The sequence below is a fragment of the Mauremys reevesii genome, linkage group 21 (assembly GCF_016161935.1).
Source record: "Mauremys reevesii isolate NIE-2019 linkage group 21, ASM1616193v1, whole genome shotgun sequence".
NCBI classification, from domain to species: Eukaryota; Metazoa; Chordata; order Testudines; family Geoemydidae; genus Mauremys; species Mauremys reevesii.
In genome coordinates, this window is record NC_052643.1 from 10,616,980 (window position 1) to 10,638,167 (window position 21,188).

General features: G+C 49.4%; 2 protein-coding genes across 6 annotated transcripts in view; one reads left to right on the top strand and one right to left on the bottom strand.

Moving 5' to 3' along the window:
• The window catches only part of LOC120387828 (solute carrier family 2, facilitated glucose transporter member 5-like), a 30,210-nt gene extending 22,149 nt beyond the window's left edge, over window positions 1–8,061 (top strand). For all 5 annotated transcript variants that reach the window (XM_039509030.1, XM_039509031.1, XM_039509029.1 and 2 more), the window contains 6 exons: window positions 20–207; window positions 621–731; window positions 2,177–2,278; window positions 2,761–2,836; window positions 4,989–5,116; window positions 6,336–8,061. In XM_039509030.1, the coding sequence (XP_039364964.1) occupies window positions 20–207; window positions 621–731; window positions 2,177–2,278; window positions 2,761–2,836; window positions 4,989–5,116; window positions 6,336–6,572 (842 nt within the window). In that variant the 3' untranslated portion in view covers window positions 6,573–8,061. The remainder of the gene's footprint in view (window positions 1–19; window positions 208–620; window positions 732–2,176; window positions 2,279–2,760; window positions 2,837–4,988; window positions 5,117–6,335) is intronic.
• Window positions 8,062–8,771: 710 nt separating this feature from the next.
• Window positions 8,772–21,188, bottom strand: part of CA6 (carbonic anhydrase 6) — a 39,980-nt gene continuing 27,563 nt past the window's right edge. The window contains exons 6-10 of the mRNA XM_039509028.1: window positions 19,818–19,884; window positions 17,981–18,138; window positions 15,380–15,503; window positions 13,626–13,724; window positions 8,772–11,094 (exon numbers count right to left, since the gene is read on the bottom strand). Of these exons, the coding sequence (XP_039364962.1) occupies window positions 10,481–11,094; window positions 13,626–13,724; window positions 15,380–15,503; window positions 17,981–18,138; window positions 19,818–19,884 (1,062 nt within the window). The 3' untranslated portion in view covers window positions 8,772–10,480. The remainder of the gene's footprint in view (window positions 11,095–13,625; window positions 13,725–15,379; window positions 15,504–17,980; window positions 18,139–19,817; window positions 19,885–21,188) is intronic.

Sequence of the window (21,188 nt, forward strand, 5' to 3'; positions counted from 1 at the left end):
CTTCCCTCGTCCCATCTAGCTCTGAAGAGGCTGAGAGGCTGGGACGACGTGGACGACGAGATCGAAGAGATGCGTCGGGAAGACCAGTCGGAAAAGTTGGAAGGTCGTCTGTCCGTGTTCAACCTCTTCACCTTCCGAGCCCTGCGGTGGCAGCTCATCTCCATCATTATCATGATGATGGGCCAGCAGCTTTCTGGAGTTAATGCGGTAGGTGAGATGACACCCTGAGAAGATCGTCAGGTGGACTAGGAGAGGACCTGGGTTCTTAGGCAAGAGTCGTAGGGCAGTGCTGGCACAGCCACTAGAACCCATTCCAGATGGGCAAAAAAACCCAGTCTAGACCTTGGGAAATGAGACTGGTCCCATGCCACGAAGTTTGAATCAGGATCTGATTGTTTAGGAGGGTTCTGCCCAGAGGTCTCAGATTTGGAGATTTATGGAGAAAGAAACCAGTCCCAACAGCTGGATCCAGATGTGGATGTCTCCAAAGTTTGGGAGCATTCAGATCTTGGATTTGTGTCAGGCACCCCCAGGCTATAAAAGCAGCCAAACTCAGAGCCTCCCCTTCCCCCCCCATCTATGAATGGCCAAGAATAACTGCAGGTATGGTTTGATTGCAGATCTTCTACTATGCAAACAATATCTTCAAGACTGCAGGTGTGAATGAAAACGATGTGCAGTATGTCACCGTGGGGATAGGTGCCGTCAATGTGGTCATGACTTGTGTAGCGGTAAGTTTCTCCCACTGCCCTACAGGTTCTAATCCCCCCACTGCCCACCTTTCTGGGCTCATTTCCACCATTAGAGGAAAAGTCCCCTAGTGCTCAAGTCACACTAAACAGAGGCGAATTGTTTCCTTAAACTCAGGCCATGTAATAGTGGGCATATGCTGGGTTACACCAATGCATGCAATTACAACTTTCTTTGGGGAAATAGCAGGATCTACTTAGCTTCCTCCCCAGATCTTTTCTTGCCACTCACATTAGTGCACTCTGTCCTTGCAACCACTGTGTTACTGTAACGGACAGGTATGATGGCATCTCTGCACTGGGAGATTGTGGGTGTGGTCCCATGGGTTTGGATGCAACAGGCCTGCCCATATGTCTATGAATCACTGATTGCTAGTGACACCCCTGATGCTAGGGTGGAGAAAAATCTCTTCAACTCAGACAGGTGTTTGGGCTCTGGGAATGCACAGGCAGCCATGAGAAAAGAAAGGTGTCTTTTTTACATGGTGCAACGAACAGGGCCTGGAACCAGTTCTATTCCTAGTTCTGCATGAGGCTCACTGTGTGACTTTGAGTGAATCACTTGACTGCTCTGTGCCTCAGTTTCCCTATCTGTGAAACACTGGTAATGATGCTTATCCACCCTTGTGAAGTGCTTTGACATCTATGGCTGAAGAGCACAGTATAAATGCTGCAGTGCTGCTCATGGGAGAGAAGAGACAGGACTTGGCCGGAATCCTTCTTAGGATCATAGAATATTAGGGTTGGAAGAGACTTCAGGAGGTCATCTTGTGGTTCTCTCTGCCTCAGACTGACTAGCACAACTTGGCCTGTCCAGTGTCACTCCACAGGGTCTCCCTAAATCCTGGCCTGGATTAGGCAGTCATGGTAGGGACTGCTGACTGCCCTACAAGGGTGCTAAGCATCAGGACGAGCAGGCGGGGGAGTTTCCCAGCTTTCATGGTTTCTATTTTACTTCCAATCCACACTTTACTAGTAACACTGGAATTTCCCTAATGAAACAGCCCAATGGAATGTACAAATATAAACTTCTCTATAAATTTGTTTGGGATTGGGTTTTTTGTTTTGTTTTTTTCGAGTGGGGGTGTCCATCCTCTAGGATTTGCTGGACAATTATCTCCCTGCTGTTGACTTCCTACAGGCTTGTATAAAAAGCCCTATAGAAAGGGGATCTTGTTCTTTATTAAATTCTAGAGGCTTTTAAAGTAATTCCTGGAGAACCCTAGGACACTTGTATAAAACCCTGTTGGCTTCCTTGCCCTTAAAATTCTAGAGGACTCTTCCATGCAGAACTGCAAAGCGCTAGGTTCCTCCGAACGCCCCATCCCTAACAGCTGACAGCCCCTATGCACTTTCTCCTCTCAGGACTGGGTGTGCTGGGTTCCCTGGGTGCCCCCTTTCTCACCCTCTTGTGCTGTGTGCCTCAGGTTTTCATCATTGAGTCCCTGGGGAGGAGACTTCTGCTTCTCGCTGGCTTTGGGATCTGCTGTGTGTCCTGTGCTGTGTTAACGATGGCCCTCAATCTCCAGGTATGTGCCCGGATGGCTTAGGTGATAGTGTCTGTCTGGACCCTCTAGGGGATGTGGGCAAGGTCACTATTTCCAGAGCTGCAGGGAGAATACGCAAGGCCTCCCTGCCCCACCCTATTTACCCAGCCCAAACCCCAGTGGGAAGCAGCAACCCTGCTGGGAAAAGAGCAGGGCTTCCATTAATGACCTGGGTTAGCAGTGAGCATGCTCAGAGCTGAATTTGGTCGCTTTTCCCTCTAAGTTCTTCTGACCCTCGCCCACAGGGTGCATCTCTGGTAGTGCCCCTTGGGTCTGCTCATGGGAAGTGAGGTTCCAGCCGAGCTAGTGGCACTGCCTGACCCATCCCATTCACGATCTCAGCCAGACACGGAGCAGCACCTGGGGCATACAGCTTCCCACAGTCTGCTTGCAAACGGCACCTGGTCTTTGCTGGCCACTTGAGTCGAGAGCTGACTGTAATTCAGTGACTGAATTCCCCACAGGCCACTGTCTCCTGGATGCAGTACCTCAGCATAGCCTGCGTCATCCTCTATATCATTGGACACGCTATCGGAGCTAGTAAGTGTGCACAGGACGGTAAAACGAAGACATAAACTTGAAACAGCAATTTAAGCTGATGCAGAGATGAGCTGGTGTGTTTCTGCTTGGCCGTGTGACTTAGCAGTAATGATACAGACCTGATGGTTACCAGCTGGGTGCACGCATGGTCCAGGGATCAGGGCTCTCTGCCCTAGACACGCAGACCCCTTCTCATGCCAGCTCAAGGAGGATCTCCGGGGGCTGCCTGAGTTTTATTGGTAGGAGAAGGACGTGATCTTCTATTTTCAAGAGGCTCTCTAAAGACAGTCTTGATGGTGTCCGAGACGTGCCCAGTACATTTTGGAGCAACCCCCGCCCCCCCCTTGGACGGTGTCACACCGGTTTAATTTGAATGCTGCTTTCTTGCATTTATATGTTCCATGTGGAGCAACAGGCAGCTGCCCCCCTGAGAGCCAAATTGTGCCTTGGGAGCAGCGTGTGCATGGTCGTGGAGGCTTTGTCCTGGATCTGCACCTCCTTACAGTTGCACTGCCTTGCTGCAGCAGAGGTGCTTTGCATTGGCTCGCTGGAGAAGCCCTGCGGAGCTATTCCCAACACTGCCCTGCGATTCCCAACACTGCACCGTCTTTTAAGCTCCTGCAAGAATTTCGCTGGCTCGTGGACACTCACACTGCCAATCCCCCCAACTCTTTCCTCTTCTATGTGCATGGTCGGACTGGTTCAGGAATGACAGCTGCAGACAGGAGACTCTCAGGGCAGAGTGACAGAGTTTCCGCAGCGGTGTGTTTGTGAGTGAGCGGCGAGGTCTTTTCTTCCCTCAGTCTAACTTCTCTCTGCCTGGGTGGTAAATACTTACTAGCCAGGGAATGACCGCCCAGCCCTTTCCCCATTTTCTTCTGATCCGGATGTAATTGGATAAATCAGGGCTGTATGGGGGGGTGGGCAAAATCTGAAACTGAGGCCGCTCCTCCCGAGACTTAGTCTGCGGGTGGGTCAGGAGCTGGAGAAAGAGCCTGGCTCAACTCTTGCAGCAACGGCTCCTAGGCCCGGCTCCCCACTCCGGGCGTTCGGGCCTAGCACACACAGTTGTAGGGCTGCTCTGTCGGGACAGGGAGATGGCCGGGGGCTGTGACCCGGTGGACTGACTCAGCTCCCTCAGCAGCTCGGCCAAACCTGAATGGAGCGACCACCCCATGCGCCACATCACAAAGACACTCAAATTCCACAGCTTTGGGGCCCTCTCAAACAGGGGGGCTGGGGCAAAGTTGGCCCCTCTCTGCCAACTATGGGTAGCAGTGGGGTTCTTATCTTATCATTCAGGGAGCTTTGCCCTCTCTGCCCCCCACCAGGAATTTTCCCCAATGGCCAGTTTCTTTAGCAGATACAGCAGCAACTGTTCAGGCAGCTGGCTGTCCTCAAGGAAACCATCGGAGATCTCCAGTGTGAGGGTGTCCCCACCCTGCCGTCCAAAGCGCGGCGACTGCTGTTTGTGTTAAGATGCTCGAGCACCGCTAAAAACAGCAGCGTCGATGTGGCAGCCCAGCTGTGCATACAGGGACTTTCTGAAGGGAGAGGCAGGTTGTTGCTGGACAGCTCTTTGAGAAACTAGATTGACACAGGCAGGTGGTGAGGTGTTGGAAGAAGCCAGGCCTTCGGGGCGGGGGGCTTAGGTAAGATAGATAAGAGAGCAGGCTTTTTCTTGTTTTAAAATTCTTTTCATCTTCCTCCTTGTACCCACTGCGAGGACAAACAAGAGTTTGGTTTAAGAAGGCTGTCTGATCGCTGGATAACACGGGTCACAGGCTCCCAGAGCCCTGTCACACCTGCTGGGTAGGCTCCGTAGATAGGCAGGGGGCTGTAATCCAGGGCCCAGTCTAGCAGTGGGAGAACTGCAGAAGTCCACCCTAGGAAAGGCAAAGGCACGAGGCCTGACAGCTGAGGGGTGCGCTCAGAGATGAGGGAGGCCACCCTCGGGACCATGACAATGGCTAGTTACAGTCATTCCATTCTGCTTTTTCCATCTCTTCCTGTAGTTCGTTTATCCAGGCACTTGTAAACACGAGTGCCTTAGAAACCATCGCCTTCTATTGTCCGTTCAGTGTCGTGCCTTCTAAGGATTTGGGCGAGGGAAATGCCTGTTCAAATGTTCAAACTCTTCTTTCTCTTCAAGGTCCAATCCCGTTTGTGATGATAACTGAAATGTTCCTTCAGTCGTCCCGGCCTGCGGCCTTCATGGTGGGTGGATCTGTGCATTGGATCTGCAACTTCACCGTGGGGCTCGTCTTCCTTTATATGGTGGTGAGTGCGGAGCGATCTCCAGAGTCTCCTGGGGGTTTGTCACCTGAAGTTAGAAGCACCTTCCCCACCCTCCATGGGGGGGGGGAATAATCTTAAAGGGGAACACTAGCCCTTTTTCAGTCCCCAGTTAGTCCCAGAATGCATGTGTGAAGAATTAACCATAAGGGGCCAGAACCTCATCAGGTGTAAATCAGCATTGCTTTATTGACTTCAATGTCGGCTGAGGATCTGGCCCCCAGTATATCTTAGTTCCTCTTTCAGGTCCTTGCCCAGTGCTGAATTCAGAGATGTTGAAAGTTTACAAAAGTCATCCCGAGGATTCCATGGTGGGGAGTAGATGTTTCAGGGGGAATTAAAGATATTTATAGTCTTTCACCTCTAGGTCACTGGTTCAAATCCAGCGCAGGTCAGCAGTGACCCGAGCTATTGATATCCGACAACCACTACCACCTCAGAACTGGGGGTGTTTTCCACTCGCTTTGCATGGGTGTGAAATGTGGATAGATAAACTCTCAGCCCCTCTCCTTCCCCTCCCCCCGCCACCCCACCACTTGCTGGCAGTCTCAGGAGAAACGGGGGAGAGATTTCTGGAGCATTTTAAGGTGCTCAGGTACCAAAGTGGTGAGTACGATGTCAATGCTTAGCTAGACAGGATTAACAGCCTGTTCTGATGCTTGCTGAAGCCAACAGAAAGACTCCCCCGGACTTCAGTGGGCATTGGATTGGGCCCAGAATGGGCCATGGAGATGAAACTTCTCCCTGTGGGAAGTGATCCCTCTAACTCAGCATGGACGTGCATTGGCATAACTGTGTGGGGCAGCTTGTACCATGATGGTGCCTGACCCACCCTGCCTTGTCGTCTTTCACACCTGTGCAAAGTGGGTGTAAAACCACTGCCGCCTTAGAACTGGGGGTGCTTGCCACTCGCTTTGCCGGGTGTGAATGATCAACTCAAGGTGCAAGACACAAGGATCAGGTCCACAGCCCAGGCTGTGCCGGTTCTGTGGCTAAACACAGGCCTTCAGTCCCCGGGGCTGTAAACCCAGCACCTTGGCTATCTTCACCTGGTTACATTAAATAAGGGTCTATGCTGCTGCCTTTTTTACAGCTGCTGCAGAGATTTGCATTCCCAAACCATGTGACACAGGCACACCCCTGTATCATAACCTGCATCCCCTACATGTTCCCTGACTCCTTCCTCTGGTTTTTATTCCTCCAGGAAGGGCTTGGAGCCTATTGCTTCCTTGTCTTCTGCGCCATCTGCCTGGCCACCGTCATTTACATCTTCTTCATTGTCCCTGAAACCAAGGGCAAAACCTTCATGGAGATTAATCAGAGCATGGCCAAGAGGAACAAGGTAGAAATCCAGATGGACAAAGAAAATCTGAATGATTTCCAGCCTGCCTTGGAGACACTGAAGAAGAACGAAGAAGGATACTCCGTCAGTGGGCTCTGAACCGGTCCACAGTTTCCTCTTCAGTGGAGGAGCAGCTTCCTGGCTGGACCTTTGCTTTTTCATTCAAACTTTTTCTGCATGTCTCCCACAGTGGGAGAGTTTCCAAAGAAGCCAGAGAGCAGAGTCGCACTAGCTGCTCCCTGCCAGCTCTAGCATGAATGTTGGTGGCAATGTTTGGGTTTAGAAAATTTATCTCCTTTCTCTGCATTCACAGGTTGAGCTAACTGGGGACCCTAACTCTCAGGCAGCAAAACATTGTCACTTAATGCTTAAGTAGCATGTCCAAAATGCTCTGTAAACTAGTCCAAATTCTGGAGAGGTGGGTATCGCTGTCCCTGTCCTACAGATAGGGAAACCGAGGCAGTGAAATTTACAGAGTCATTTGCAGAGCCGGGATTAGATCCCACAAGCGCCTGCCTTCCCGCCCTGCTGTGGGCAGTAGGCTGTGCTGTCTCCTGGTGGATGTAGGCTGCCAATTCAATGGGAGCAGCATAACTCTGGTACAAAACAAAACAAAAAAATACCAAGGGCATGGTACAATGAAAGCTCTGGGGCTGGGTAGGAAGTGGGTCAGTGCAGGGCCCTGGCCCACCCTCAGGACCTGCTTTGTGCAGCTGCTTAGGGCCCATCCGGCAGCAAGACAGACCCCCCCCTGGGATGCAGTGTGGGGCATCCAGACCTGGCCGTGCAGAGGGGGGAGAGCCCTTGCCATAAGCCTAACACCCTGCCCCTGCTGCCATGGGACACCTGGGGGTATCGCCCCGGTGCTCCCTCTGGCAGATTTGACTCTTTGGGCCTCTGTAGCATCACACAACGTTGTGCAGTGACATGGCCAGGAGCGGTGCCACCGTGACGCAGGGTCCGAGCCACGGTGCCAAGTCTGACTTCCCAGCAAAGGAGCAAACGCAGCTCCTCCTCCCCACTCTCCCTGCTACTCTGGCTGTTTTTGCACCCCCGGGTTCATGATTTCAGTGGGTGCCATTGAATCCATGAACCCCCACTAAAGCTGCCCCCGGTGCTGCCTGTCCAGTTAACTCTCTCCAATGCAGTTTCCGTCACACGTAGCAGGGCTGGGACACACCAGCTTGGAGCTAACTAGACCCCTCCCCAGGTCAGTGCCAAGCAAGCAGGCTGAGCGCCCCTGGGAGCGCACTCTGGCTTTCGTCATCGCTGGAAGTATCGTCCCACTCCACCATTCAAGCCAACGTTGCCTGAAGAGCCACCCAAGGAAAACGGAGTGGTTCTCCCTCTGCTGTAATCCTCCTAACCAGACAGAGGAAGCTGGTGCCTCTGAGACCCAGTGGGCAAAAGCTCCATCAGGCAGAAGTGTGAAGATCCTTGATGTGGCAATAGCTAGAGAAACAGGGAGGTTCTTGGAAAGAACTGGCGAGGAAGAGGGTAACGTTAGCCCTTAAGGCAGAAAAGGCTCTTGCTAGGTTGTGCTGGAGCGATTGGTTTGTAGCTGTAAATAAATCTGATGGGATGAAAACTTCTGCCCACGGCTGTTATGGCGCAGGCGGAGAGAGGTCTCTGCATTGTAAATGGCTGCTGGTTGCAAACATTCTCGGTACGTCGAGGGCCTTGTCAGGATGGCCGGCTCGCTCTTGTTGGGTAACCCTTCTAGGTGGCCTGTGGGAGCGGTGCTGAGGGCCAGTCGCACCACTGGGGGCTGGAGCTGGGGATGAAGGGTGCAGTGAAATTCTACCTGCAGCAGAGATGCCAAGGGTTGGCTGTCCTTAAGAGGGAGTTTTACAACCTCAAAAAGTGACACTTTCCAGGTGGTGTGGTAGGTCATTGCTTAAGATAGGGACTCTCATCTTTGGTCCTTAGCGACATCCAGTAGTCCAGGTTTTTAATCCAACTAGCACTTAATAGTTTGTTTTTTAAATGTCCACTGCTTAATATTGCAGTCCAGGAAAGAAGAGCCTGGAATGGGGTGGGGTCTGGGGTGATGACTGCCTAGGGCAGTTGACTGAGATAATCCCATGCCCTGGGGCGGTGAAAGAGAACCCACGTAAGGATAGGGCTGCTCCCATGCGAGGGGTGAGTGGATGCAGTGCCGGCATGAGAAGTGGGGAGCCCATGCATAGAGAAGATGGTGATAAGCCCACCACAGAGAAGGGGTGAGGAGGCAAGTAATGGATGGAGGGACGGTAGCCCAGCCCCTATGAATGAATGGAAGAAGATAAGGCCATGCGTGAGGCTGCTGTGTATGGGGGAGAGCCGTGCACGTGCTTCCTTTGTCTAAGGGGCGGTGGCTACGCCAATCCGGTTAAACTGCTGGCAAATGCTGGAGTCTGAGAGTCGTTTGACTGTGGTTATGGTGTTCTAGTTTTCCCTTCACCCTCTCACCACTACCCCAATGTGGGGGCTTAAGCCTGTCAGCTCCCTGCAAACAAAGCTAAGCTGTGTGGGTGACGTTTTGGGGATCACCCAGAGCGGTAAGAGGTTTTGTCACCCCCTGCCCTGTAACCACAGGGGCCTCTATTCTGGGGCTTTGATTCAAATCCTGGAGCCCAGTAGGCAGCCCACAAGCACAAGGTCTCACCCGGACTCCCCCCAACCTCGTTTCTCCTCAGAGGGTGACACCAACAGCCTTTCCGGTCCCAAGTCTCCCCAAAAACATCTTCCCGAGTTTGTAATTACCAGCCACATGGGCTTTTCCCCCTCTAGTTCGTCACCCCCAAAGGTGTGAACGCAGCCTCAAAGTGATCAGCTCACTGTGACACGCACACTCCACACAGAGACCTGTTTGGGGGAGGGGAGGGTAAACAGGAGGTTTATTTAATAGAAGACCCATAGATCCAAAGATAAAATAGTAAGAAAGAGCAAACTCATACAAGTCACACAGTAGACCGACATGAAGATGCCGTTGCAGGCGTTGCGTTTCTATATTGGATAAAATCCCTTTTCTAATACAAGTTACCTGTTGCTGGGGACTTGGGACGGTACCCCAGAGTACCACCTCCCTTTAGGGGGGAATCCAATGTTCACAGACGGGCTCCAGTCTACAAGTTGGGCCTTAAGACTTGTCTTCACGTACAGCACGACAATGGCACGGCTGTGCTGCTGTAGCACGTTAGCAAAGATGCTCCTACGCCAATGGGACAGCTTCTCCCATCAGTATAGTTAATCTGCCTGTCCTGAGAGGCGGGAGCTATGATGACAGAAAAAGCTCTCCCGTCGACAGAGCGCTGTCTACATGGGGGGTTAGGTTGGTAGAACTACGTCGCTCGGGGGTGTGAAAAATCCACACCTCTGAGTGACGTACTTACACTGATATAGGTCCTGTAGTGGAGACCCAGCCCTGGTCTGTGGATGAAGACCTCCATTTCCAAGCCTCCCTTGTAAAAGTGGCGTCCCCTCACCCCCTATGCTGACTCATGGGGGACAGGAATTCTAGCCGGGATAGCTGTGTCTTCCCATTAACTCTAATGGCCCATCCCTCGTCTTTCCCTCGGTTGTACAATGCTGGGTGCTTGAGGCTAATCCCAGCTGGCTGGAGAGGCCTGCTGCCTGGATGTCAGGAGGAGGTGTAGCTGTACTATAGATTATAAGCACAGTTTTCTATATACATAACCACAGGCTGTAGACATATCGCATAATAATGATCATTGACTTAAGAACATTACAACCTTCCAAAAAAGACCTTACTCAGTAGACCTTTATAGCACATAAATACAGCATAAAATCAGTTGGTTCGACTGCTCTGTTTTGGGATTTAAACCTTCTATTCTCCCCGTGGGGTGTCTGGGCCCTGCGTGTCACACTATGATGCGTGTTTAATGACTCTAAACTTAAAGCAGAAGGAGAAACGGCGAGTTATTCAAGGTGCTTTAGAAAAATCACACACTGTACAAACGTGCTTCCCCGTTTGCTCAGAAAGAGGGGACCGATTCAACCTGCCGTCATTGGCAACTGCGGTCTGACTCCAGCACCACTCCCCCCGAGAGACTCATGGGGGTTTCTCCCCAGGCGATCACGTCCCCCTTCAGCTCACTGCACCTGCACAAGGCGAGCGCGCGGATGTCGGCGTGGCTGATGACCCAGCTCCACAGGCTGACGTGGCTCATCCACCCGGAGAAGCCGTTGGAGAAGATCCCCAGGAGCTCATCTCTGTCCTTCCCAAGGACGAGCGTCCCTCCGGCCTGGCTCACGTACCCTCTCTGGAGGCGCTTCTCTCTCCCCACCGCTCCGTTGAGCCACAGATTTGCTGCCCCGGAGTGGGAAGCCCATGCCACGCAGTAGTGGAGCCACTCCTCAGACTTGTGGTGCTGGGGGAACTCAACAAAGTGGCCCCCTAGCCACAGCCCCATGGCCGAGCCCACAGTCACCACCAGCTCATTGTCTCTTTCCTGGGTGCGATAGGCGAGAATGGTCTGACTGCCTCGGCTCTGGGCTTGGATCCAAAAGCACAAGGTGAAGGCCTGGAGCTTCATGTCACGGAGCGGCTGCACAGCCACGTAGCTTGCGATGTTTTCGGCGGGGAAGTAGAAAGCTGGGAAAGCACTAGATTTAAGGCCTGAAATAACCAAACATCAACCAGTCGTTATGTATCTTTAAAGACATGCTCGCCTGCCTCTGCAGAGGGCAAAGGCAGGTGTAGATGCAGCACACAGTTGCACTGACAGAGCAACGTCAGCATCTTAGCTGGCTTCAGCTCGTTCTACTTGTATTATCTTTACTGCCTTGAAAGTCCATGCAGCATTTTACCCCAAATGTTTTACCATGCAAAGGCCCGGCCCAGAAGCGCTGAGAAAGGTGGACTGATACCATCAGAGCTGAGCAAAAAGTGGTAAAGATCTTTCATTAAAAAATTTCCAGAAAAATGTGAATAATTTTTGTTCCACAGATTTTTGAAAAGGAACACTTTTTGTTTTTCATTCAATTATTTTTTTGAAAATTTGTGCAAAAACATTTTTTTTGTTTTTGTTTTTAAAAAAAAGTCAATTTGGGGGATTTATTTCTCCCACTCCTTTCATTCCTTCCTCTTTTATAATTTCTTCCTTTTTTCCATTTTGCCAGTAGAAAAGGAAGGGTGGCAGAAAGGGGAAGGAGACACATTTTCACGTGTCATTAAAAAACCCTCCAGAACATTTGAAAAGCAAACCATGTTTTTAACAATATTCAAAAATGAAACAAAGGTGGTTTTTTGTTTAAAAAAAATTGTATTTGAAGAATTTCAGCCGCCTCCCAGTACAATCAGGCCTGACACTAATTCACATGCAAGCAGCTGTGAGTGCTCCAAGAACTGCGGGAGCACAAAAGCACTGGGCGTTAAGGCTGGATTTGAGGAGGCTGCCGAGGAAGAGGGGCGAGACTGTGGCCAAGAGGATAACACAGGCCTATCGGGAATGGACAGGCATAGGAGGAGGTGATACACTATTGGTTCCTCGCTTTCCTGGGCAACAAAATCCCTCAAAAAATTGGGAAAGAAGGAAGAAAAGAGGCATTTAACGTAGATTCTGGACGGTATCATGTAACGGAGCACAGTGGGGAGAGGAGAATGTGAAAGACCTTCATTTGGGGCAGACAACTTTGCAACTGTGCGTCTTTCTCTCTTCAATCCTTAAGATTCCCTCCCCTTGACCCCCACCCCGCAAAAGAGTGGTACTTTCTATAAATGATGTTGCTGTGATTGGCCTATCCTTCCAGTGTTGGTTCAGGAGGCTTCTCTTGGAATAACTTCTCATTGCAACAGGCTAGCATACCAGAAGGTACCAGTAAATGAGGTGGGGGGGTGAAATCGTATGTGCGTGTGGACAGATATTTGGGGGTGTAAAGTGTATTTCAGGTCCAATGCACCTTTTTCCCCCGGCTGTAATGACTATTTAAGGCAGAGATGGGTACAATTTGATGTCGCTGATATGTAGTTGTGAAAGTAGAATGAATTATATTGTAAAAATAAGAACGGATTAAAGAAATGTTGTATGTACCTTTAAGCAGAAATAAGAAATGTTGACATACAGGTGCCAGGAAAAGAAACATTAGGCATAAACAATGGTGCTAATGGCAAAACATTAACAGAAGCTCGGTAATAGTTAGTAAGGAAATAAGATATGCATGCCTAGACCAGATAAACTTATCTGATTCTGCTTCCTTTGTTATCTTGTTAAGTTCTCACCCTTTTATCTGTATAAATAAGATAGTTTGTATCTTGCAAGGTGCTCACATTATCTGGGTGTTGTTAGCAGAGCGCTGTGCTAATAAAACAGAGTGGTCTGACTGAGTCTAACTTTGACATAGTTCTATACATCAAAACCGGGAGCAGTTTGGATCCTGGTCCCAATTAATCTGAACTCCCAAAGTTCAGGGTTGTGTGGGGCTGGCAGCCCAGATGACAAGATCCAGGCATGGCACATCTTTCTTGATAGATTTCCAGTTGATACGAGATTAATTTGCTGGTTCTAAATGCCTGACACATGAGCCTCCCGGGATTAAAAGGGATGTGATTCCTGGAAGCCATGACTTTATGAATGTAGCTGATGCCACCTATATATGCACAGGAGCCGATTTCTACGTGGGGGTGTCTGGGAATGAGGAGGTGAGTCTGGAAATTAAATTAATATCCTCCAAAATCTGGATCTGATTTGGGAGGAAAGATGGTCTTGTTGTCACAGCCAGGACGGCGGGTCAGGAGAGCTGGGTTCATTTTTTGGCTCTCACTGACTTGTTTCGGGCAAGTCACTTAAGTCTTAATGCGTCAGGTCCCCCCAGCTGTAAAATACTACTACTCCATTCTGCCATAACGATGCTCTGAGTTTTAATTCTTTCATGTGCTGATCTCTGGAGCCACTAGAGTAGGGCAATGGGATTTTAGTGGTGGTCTAACAGCTGGCCTCAAGTTAAGCTTAGTTATGCTATGACAGATGGAAACTCTCCAGTGGGAGCATATAAAGGACCAAATTCTACTCGTATGTCCACACGGCACCCGCTGACGCTGAGGCATCCACGGGCAGAGCCACTGTAGGCGCCACACTAGGGGGAGATATAGATGGTGACTTTCTGTGCAAGTGAATCTCGTGGAAATAGAAGTGGCTGGAAGTTTCTTACCGGTCAGGCCCACTCCAGCCAGCAGATGCTTCTTCATCTCCTGGAGCTGAGTCTGTATTTGCTCCAGTTTTGAGCTGAGTTCTTCCGGCAGACAGAGTTCTAGATCAGTGAGAGAACAGTAATCACTGATACGCACCAATTCATGGTCAGCTGGGATATTTCTCCAGCTTCCAAACAGGGGGAGCTTTTGGGGTGCCTCCCTTTTAAATCGAGGTCTCTTTCCCCTGTGCAGCACTTGGGGTGGGGAATTGTTGAGGATGGCAGTTGTTCCTGGCTACATGGCCTCATCTTTGCCATCTGTTAAGAGAACAGCAGCAAAACTGCCACCATTTGATGGGAACCAACGGGCCAAGTTCTACTCCCATTGACAGGAGTGAGCGTCTTCCTGCAGACTTCCATGGGACCAAGTGCTTATCTGCACAACAGATGCTTTGCCAGTACAGTACAACTATACTGCTACAGCCGTGCTGGCAGAGCCCCCTGGTGGAGATGCAGCATAAACTGACAGAGGGAAGCGTTCCACCAGCACAGATAAACCATTAGCTAAGCCAACAGACGCATTCCTCTGCTGGCATCATTGCATCTACACTGGGGATTTTGTCAGCATAGCTGGGTTGGCTAGGAGGTGCGATTCCTTCCCCCACCCTCCTAGTGACCATAGCTATGTCGGCAAAACTTTGTAGTGTAGACTAAGCCCATGGGTTTACCCTTCTTGTCTACACCTAGCCTGGGTTTGGCTTGCGATCATTTCTCTCTGGGTGTGTGTTCCTCTCTCCCCTTCTCTCTTTCCTGCTGTTATACTCCACAAAGCATTCCACAAGACGGTTTGCATGAAAGACACTGAGCAAAGGTAATTTGTCTAATGGCCTATGAACATGGAGAGAGATTTTTAACATGTTAAGTCGCCTGTGTCTGAAATTATGTCCCGGTTAGTTTATCCCTAATGTTCTTCCCAGTGGGGATCAAAGGTGCTGGGAGAAAGGTCCAAACCTACCCTACAGCAAATACACTGGGACTTGCACAAGTGGTGATGCATCATACAGACTCCAAATTCTCACAAACCCAGGGTTGTGCCAGGTATCATTTCCAGGCACCTCCTGTTAAAATAGCATTGGCACTTGCCTCTGTTGGACTGGCAAACAGTTCCTGTTGCACAGGGCTCAACGTGCAAAAAGTTTTCTCTAAAAAAAAAATCCCTTGATCGTGGGCGCTCAGCCAGTGGTGCTGTGCTGGCCATGCTTATCCTTGCCTGTGATGAGGCAGGATGGTTTAGTAGGTAAGATGCTAGCCTGGGACTCAATTCCCTGCTCTGCCACAGACAGACTTTGTGACCTTGGGCAAGTCATTTAGTCTGTGTGCTTCAGCTCCCTGTCTCTAAATTTGGGGATAATATTTCCTTAGCTCACACAGCGCTTGTGAGGATAAATCTGTTAAAGATTGTGAAGCGCTCAGATACTATAGTAATAAGAGCCATAAGTACCTTAGATAGATCATGTTGTTTCTGCTAGTAGTTATTGGAGATGTCATGGCAATTGGATACAATACACCCCTGCACCTTTCCATATTCATAGTCCGAGGGTACCGTTAACCCCTACTTGAGTGTGAAGATCTGGGGTTGCCCTGCTTAACTGATTGCAAATTAAACTCACTTCAAATGGTTTCTCATTCCTCACCTGCAGGCCTGCGCCCCACCTGGAGCCACCCCTCTGATGCTGTGTTCTACCCCAGGCACCCGGTCCCAGTCCCACTCTTACCTTTGGTGCCTTTGGCCTTGAAAGATGATTCCACGACTCTGTCATTGAGGGGCTGAGCGTGGCGATAGTCATTCCGCAGGGTATTGTTCTGCCAGTCCAGCAAGGTGTTCTCCAGCAGCCTGATCTTTAAGCAACACAGGCTTGTTATGGAGGGGGAAATGGGTGGCTAGCTCTTTGAAAGAAAAAACACCCCTCACCAGAGCAATGATGTGGTAGCTGCCGATCGTGCCAAATGACTCCTTGCAGTTGCAGAACCAGGTAGGGTATGTCCACACTGTCGCTTAAACCACTGTGGCTGCAAGATGTGGCTGTAGTGTGTCTGCCACTCTTGCACCGCTTGTTTGGCTGGGGGAAAGGCCGAGAGTCGCTCTGGGTGGAGATGCACCTGTTTATGCCAAGGCTGAATTTGGTCTAGAGAGTTTAGAGTTTCAATAACCTCAGACTATAAACCCTTTGAATTAGCAGTCTGGTTTGTGCTGAGTGGGGATGTCTAAGCAGCAGGCAAGAGAATCATAGAATCTCAGGGTTGGAAGGGACCTCAGGAGGTATCTAGTCCAACCCCCTGCTCAAAGCAGGACCAATCCCCAGACAGATTTTTGTGCCGATCCCTAAATGGCCCCCTCAAGGGCAGAACTCAGAACCTTGGGTTTAGCAGGCCAATGCTCAAACCACTGAGCTATCCCTCCCCAGCACCCTCTAATTCCATAGATATAGTCACAGTTGTATGATTAATGACACTTGTATATTGGGTTTCTTTTCATGCCCGTTTATAAATAATAAATCACAGAAGCTTCTCCACCATCTTTGATTACAATGAGTGTTAGGAGTGGTCAGCCAAACACCAATAATGTGCACCACCGTGTATCACGTCACCCAGAGTGCTTTGGAAATAGATGGATCCTCACACAGACGCTCTCTCCAGGGGCGGCTCCAGGAAGCAGCACGCCAAGCGCGTGCTTGGGGCAGCAAGCCACGGGGGGGCGCTCTGCCGTCGCCGCTAGGGCGGCAGGTAGGCTGCCTTCGGCAGCATGCCTGCGGAGGGTCCGCTGGTCCCGTGGCTTTGGCACACCTGCGGGAGGTCCGCCGAAGCTGCGGGACCAGCGGACCCTCCATAGGCAAGCCGCCGAAGGCAGCCTGCCTGCCGTGCTTGGGGCAGCAAAATGCCTAGAGCCGCCCCTGGCTCTCTCAAATAGTCATGGTCAGTGTTTTCTAAACCCATTGGATGGCCTAGGACAGTGGTTCTCAGCCAGGGGTACGCAGAAGTCTTCCAGGGGATACATCAACTCACCTAGATATTTGCCTAGTTTTACAACAGGCTACATAAAAAGCACTAGCAAAGTCAGTACAAACTACAATTTCCTACAGACAATGACTTGTTTATACTGCTCTAAATACTATACACGGAAATGTAAGTACAATGTTTATATTCCAGTTGGTTTATTTTAGAATTATATGATAAAAAAAGAGAAAGTGAGCATTTTTTCAGTAACAGTGTGCTGTGATACTTTTGAATTTCTATGTCTGATTTTGTAAGCAAGTAGTTCTTAAGCAAGGTGAAACTTGGGGGTATGCAAGACAAATCGGACTCCTGAAAGGGGTACAGTAGCCTGGAAAGGTTGAGAGCTGCTGGTGTAGGAAACTGAGGCACACAATGGTGAAGGTCATGCAGGGAGTCTGTGGCAGAGCAGGGACTGGCCCCGCAAAGGCCTGGCAAATATTATTCTCACTACACCCCATGAGGCAAGTAAGTATTATCATGCTGAGTTACTGTCAGGACCAGGATTAGAATGTGGGAGCTCCTGGCTTCCAGCAGTGTGCTCAAACCACTGGACCACACTGCCTCTGTCAAGCAGTGTGACTGGTTGAGCATTCATAACCCTAAATCTATAAGCCAATGATCAGCCACCTGGGTCTGTCATAGAGTCTCACGTGTGAGTGCCAGGCAAAGCAATTGGAGCATTGGTCATAGGCGTGTTCTCTATGCTGCAGTGCTAAGCAAATGGCCCAGCATTACCTGGATCTAGCCCCAGCTTCCTGTGCAGCCAGAAAAGGGACAGAGAGGGGTAAACTCCTTACTCTTCCCAAGAACACAGGAGAGTGGGAAAGGATGAAAACCATCCCCCTACATCAGGAAAGAGCTACAGGCAGTGGCTAAGAGCAGGGGACTAGGAATCAAGAGGCCTGGGTTCTGTACCACAGATTAACAGTGTGGTTTTGGGCAAGTTACTTAACTGCTATACCTCAGTTTCCCTAGCTGTAAAATGGGATAATGTTATTGACCTGCCTTGCATAAAGGGAAGCTACATTCATTCCTGTCTGTAAAGCACCGTGCCTTTCCTGGATGGAAGGCCTTAGAGAAGGACTGAGCGCTATTATGTCAAGTCATCACTACAACTTCGTGCTTCTCTGCGATTTCATTCCTTTACAAAATGCCACATAGACGCACACACCTCCACACGGCCCTGCAACGTGGCAAATAATTGCCCGAGCCCCCTCGAAAGAAGCAGACAAGAGAGAGTGGAGGTGTGGAGAAAATTAAAGAGAGGCTGCCTGGAAGGAGGAAAGGCTATCACATCTGGCAAGCAGCAGAAGGGGCCTTACCTGCGTGTGTGATAGGATGATGGGAGAATCAAAAACTGTCCAGATCACGCTCTCCGAGCAAGGCGGTGTGGTCAGTGAACCCTGATACCTGTAGAAGTGTGAGAGGTTTTCGGGCAGCATGGCTTGGACATCCAGCAAACTGAGCTTGGTTGATTGCCCTAAAAAGGCAACAAAACACAAATACATAATGACCAAGGAGAGGAAAGCACAGGTTCTGGCTGCTGTGGACAGACACTTGAAAATTTTCTTCCCAAAATGCACCAGGAACCAGGCCCATGACAGAGCCAAGCAAAAGCAGATGGACAGGGACTGTCTTTTTGTTACGTCTGTACTAGAGCTGACTGCAACCAGATTTTCTGTCCTGAGAAAAATTCTGAGATTTTTGAAAAAAATCTTCATCCCCAATCAAGATGAAAATTTAGACATTTTTCATGAAACGACCTTCCAAAAAACTAAAATTAGGTCCTGAAATTTTATTTCAATAAATGCAAAATGATTTGTTTAGATTTTTCACCCTTTTCTATTTTTTATACAAAATAATTTTCAAAACAAAAATAGTCAAAACAGGGCTGAAGTGTTGAAAAAAGACATTTTGATGTTTTTAAAATAGGTTTTCTCCAATTTTTTAGAATGAAATTTCGTCAGAATGGCTATTCACTTTCACCCAACCATTTCAGTTTTGTTGAAAGGACATGTTATGATGGAAACCTGTTGTGATGAAAGTTTTCTACCAACTCTAGTCTGTACAGCACGTAGCATAGTGGGGCTGGAGTCTGTGTGTGCTACTCTAATAGAGATAAATAAAAATTATCATATGTGATAAGCCGATTTAATAGCTCTTTTCCTGCTCTAGGCACTTTGAAAATAAAAACCACTTTAATATAAGGGCCAGGTATTAAGAAGATGATTTTTTTTATGATTCCAGATATTCCAAGTTCCCTATGGAATTTGCCCTATACATAATGCAATGGTGGGTTTTGTGGACTGAGAACCAGTTTGGTGTTCACTAGAAAGACCTGATTACACAGGTGAGTTCACCAGTCCATGGGAATTAGCTGAGGAAATCCCAGGGCACCCCCAAACCAATAGCCCAGCATATTGTGTTAATAGTGGGTTGCTGTAGTGTTGTGGGGTTTTTTTGCGAGACTACTTTTTTCAATGTAGCAAGCTCTGGTGGAGGCAGGAAGAGGTCCCTCCCTTTAACAGGATGTCACGGCTTGCTTAAGAATAGAAGGATGATTCTGCAATCAGCACCATTGTTTCCTCCATGTGTGGGGAAGGAGAGACACAGCAGAGGCATGCATTGGGGTATGGCTGAAGTTACCTGGTTATTTAACTATAACTTGATATATACCAGTAATTTGTTTAAAAAAAAAATGCAGCAAGCTGCCTACTAGCCTCCCCCCTTCTCCCAGTAACAGCTGCAGGGTCCAGCAAAGCACATGGAACCCAATGAGCTAATGCATGGGGCACCTGTGGGGCTTGTAAATTACAACTGAAAGGGAAAGTCCCCATTAGCCTGGGCCCTCTGGCTGGGTCACAGACCTGGGTCCTGTCGTGCACTACGAGGAAGAACATGTTAGGTTCTGATAGCGATATGTGACCTTTGGCTCATGAGACATCTGACCTTGCAATGATCACTGCACCTTAAACCCAGGCAAATAATAATCCCAGTCTCCCGTGCCATTCACCAACCAGGCCAAGATCTAGCTGACCTTATCCATGAGAATAAAACAGAGCTTCCTAGTGAGCTCACCTGCCCTGCCCTCTCTCCCCATGGGCTGTCTCCCTTTAGGCCCAGATGTACCCAGAATGCAGAGGGGTGCCAGGGACTTACCGGCAAACCTGATTTTGGCCAGGTTGGAAATGAATTCACTGTAGTAGGTGTTCTCAAAATTCCCATCCTAGAATGAGAATAGAGCTTGATGAATAAAATGTGTAAAAGTCAACCCAGCACCAGCTCTAGCTCTGTTCAGCATGTGAGATTCACTGAGGCAGGAGCTCACACAGCCAAATACTGGAGCTGGATTTCTTAAGGGATTGAATATTTTCATGAGTAATAACCACACTCGTCATTATGGATCCTAAAGCTAGAAGCCTGCACTGAACTGCACAAGAGTGCTGGAGCCTTAGAGGGTGCAGGGCTCCTCCCACGTGTCCTCTTCTTGCTTACACACTAAAGCATCCAAGTGCTCTCTTGTGTGTTAGGTGGGGGAAACAGAGGCACAGAGCTGCTAAGCCTGACATTTTAAAACTTTGGGAGTGTAAAGTTAGGCACCAAAGTCTGTATTTAGGCATGTAAATAACTGGCTTGATTGTCAGGTCCCACTGACTTCCATAAGATTTGTGGGTGCTCAGCACCTCTGACAATCAAGCCAGTTATGACTCAGGAAGTGTCTCAGTAGTGAGTTAGATGCTCAATGTTAAGCACCCACATCCTGAAAATTTGGGCCTAAGGTCCTATACTTTTTTGGCCCTAAATGAGTCACTTAAGCTCAATGCATGAGCTGGGAGTAGAACTCACGAGTACTGTCCCCACTGCACTAAGCACTAGACCACACTGTCCCTCCACTGCTAGAAACAGAACCCAGCAATCCAGACTCACTCCCTGCTGCTCTAACCACTAGATACCACTCCCCTCCCACAGCTGGGAAGAGAATCCGGGAGTCTTGATTCCCTCAGCCTCTGAACAATGCCTCTCACGAACTGCGAAGTGTGAGGAAGAGAGGGAGATGCCCTTTTTCAGTGCCTGGAAGCGTCTTGTCAGCAGGAGATCTGGAACGGAGCGAGGTTATGCCTCTCTTTATCGCACCACAACGGGATCTCAACTGCCATGTCAAATCATCTCTCGCTAGGACCACAGACCCCTGGCTGCAGCTTTTGTCAACACGAAGCAGCGCTCAGGCCTTTGAAATTAGCACGAAGCTCTCAAGCGGCTGGAGCCTGGAGGAGATGAACAATGCTCTGGTGCTGGCAGTGGGCAGCTGAGTTGTGCTTCCCAGAGCGAGAAAAGAGAGGGAGGGGTGACCCTTTCCTGGCAGAGAGCCAGACCTCTGAGTCCAGTTAGTAAGATCAGTGAACACACAGACATTCAGCCACGTCCATGACCTAAAGCCAGTCACAGCACTCCCGCGGTCACTCATTTGGGCTTCCCTGCCCCCACATCAAATAGTCATTCTGTTATAATGTCTTCCTATTACACTAAAGC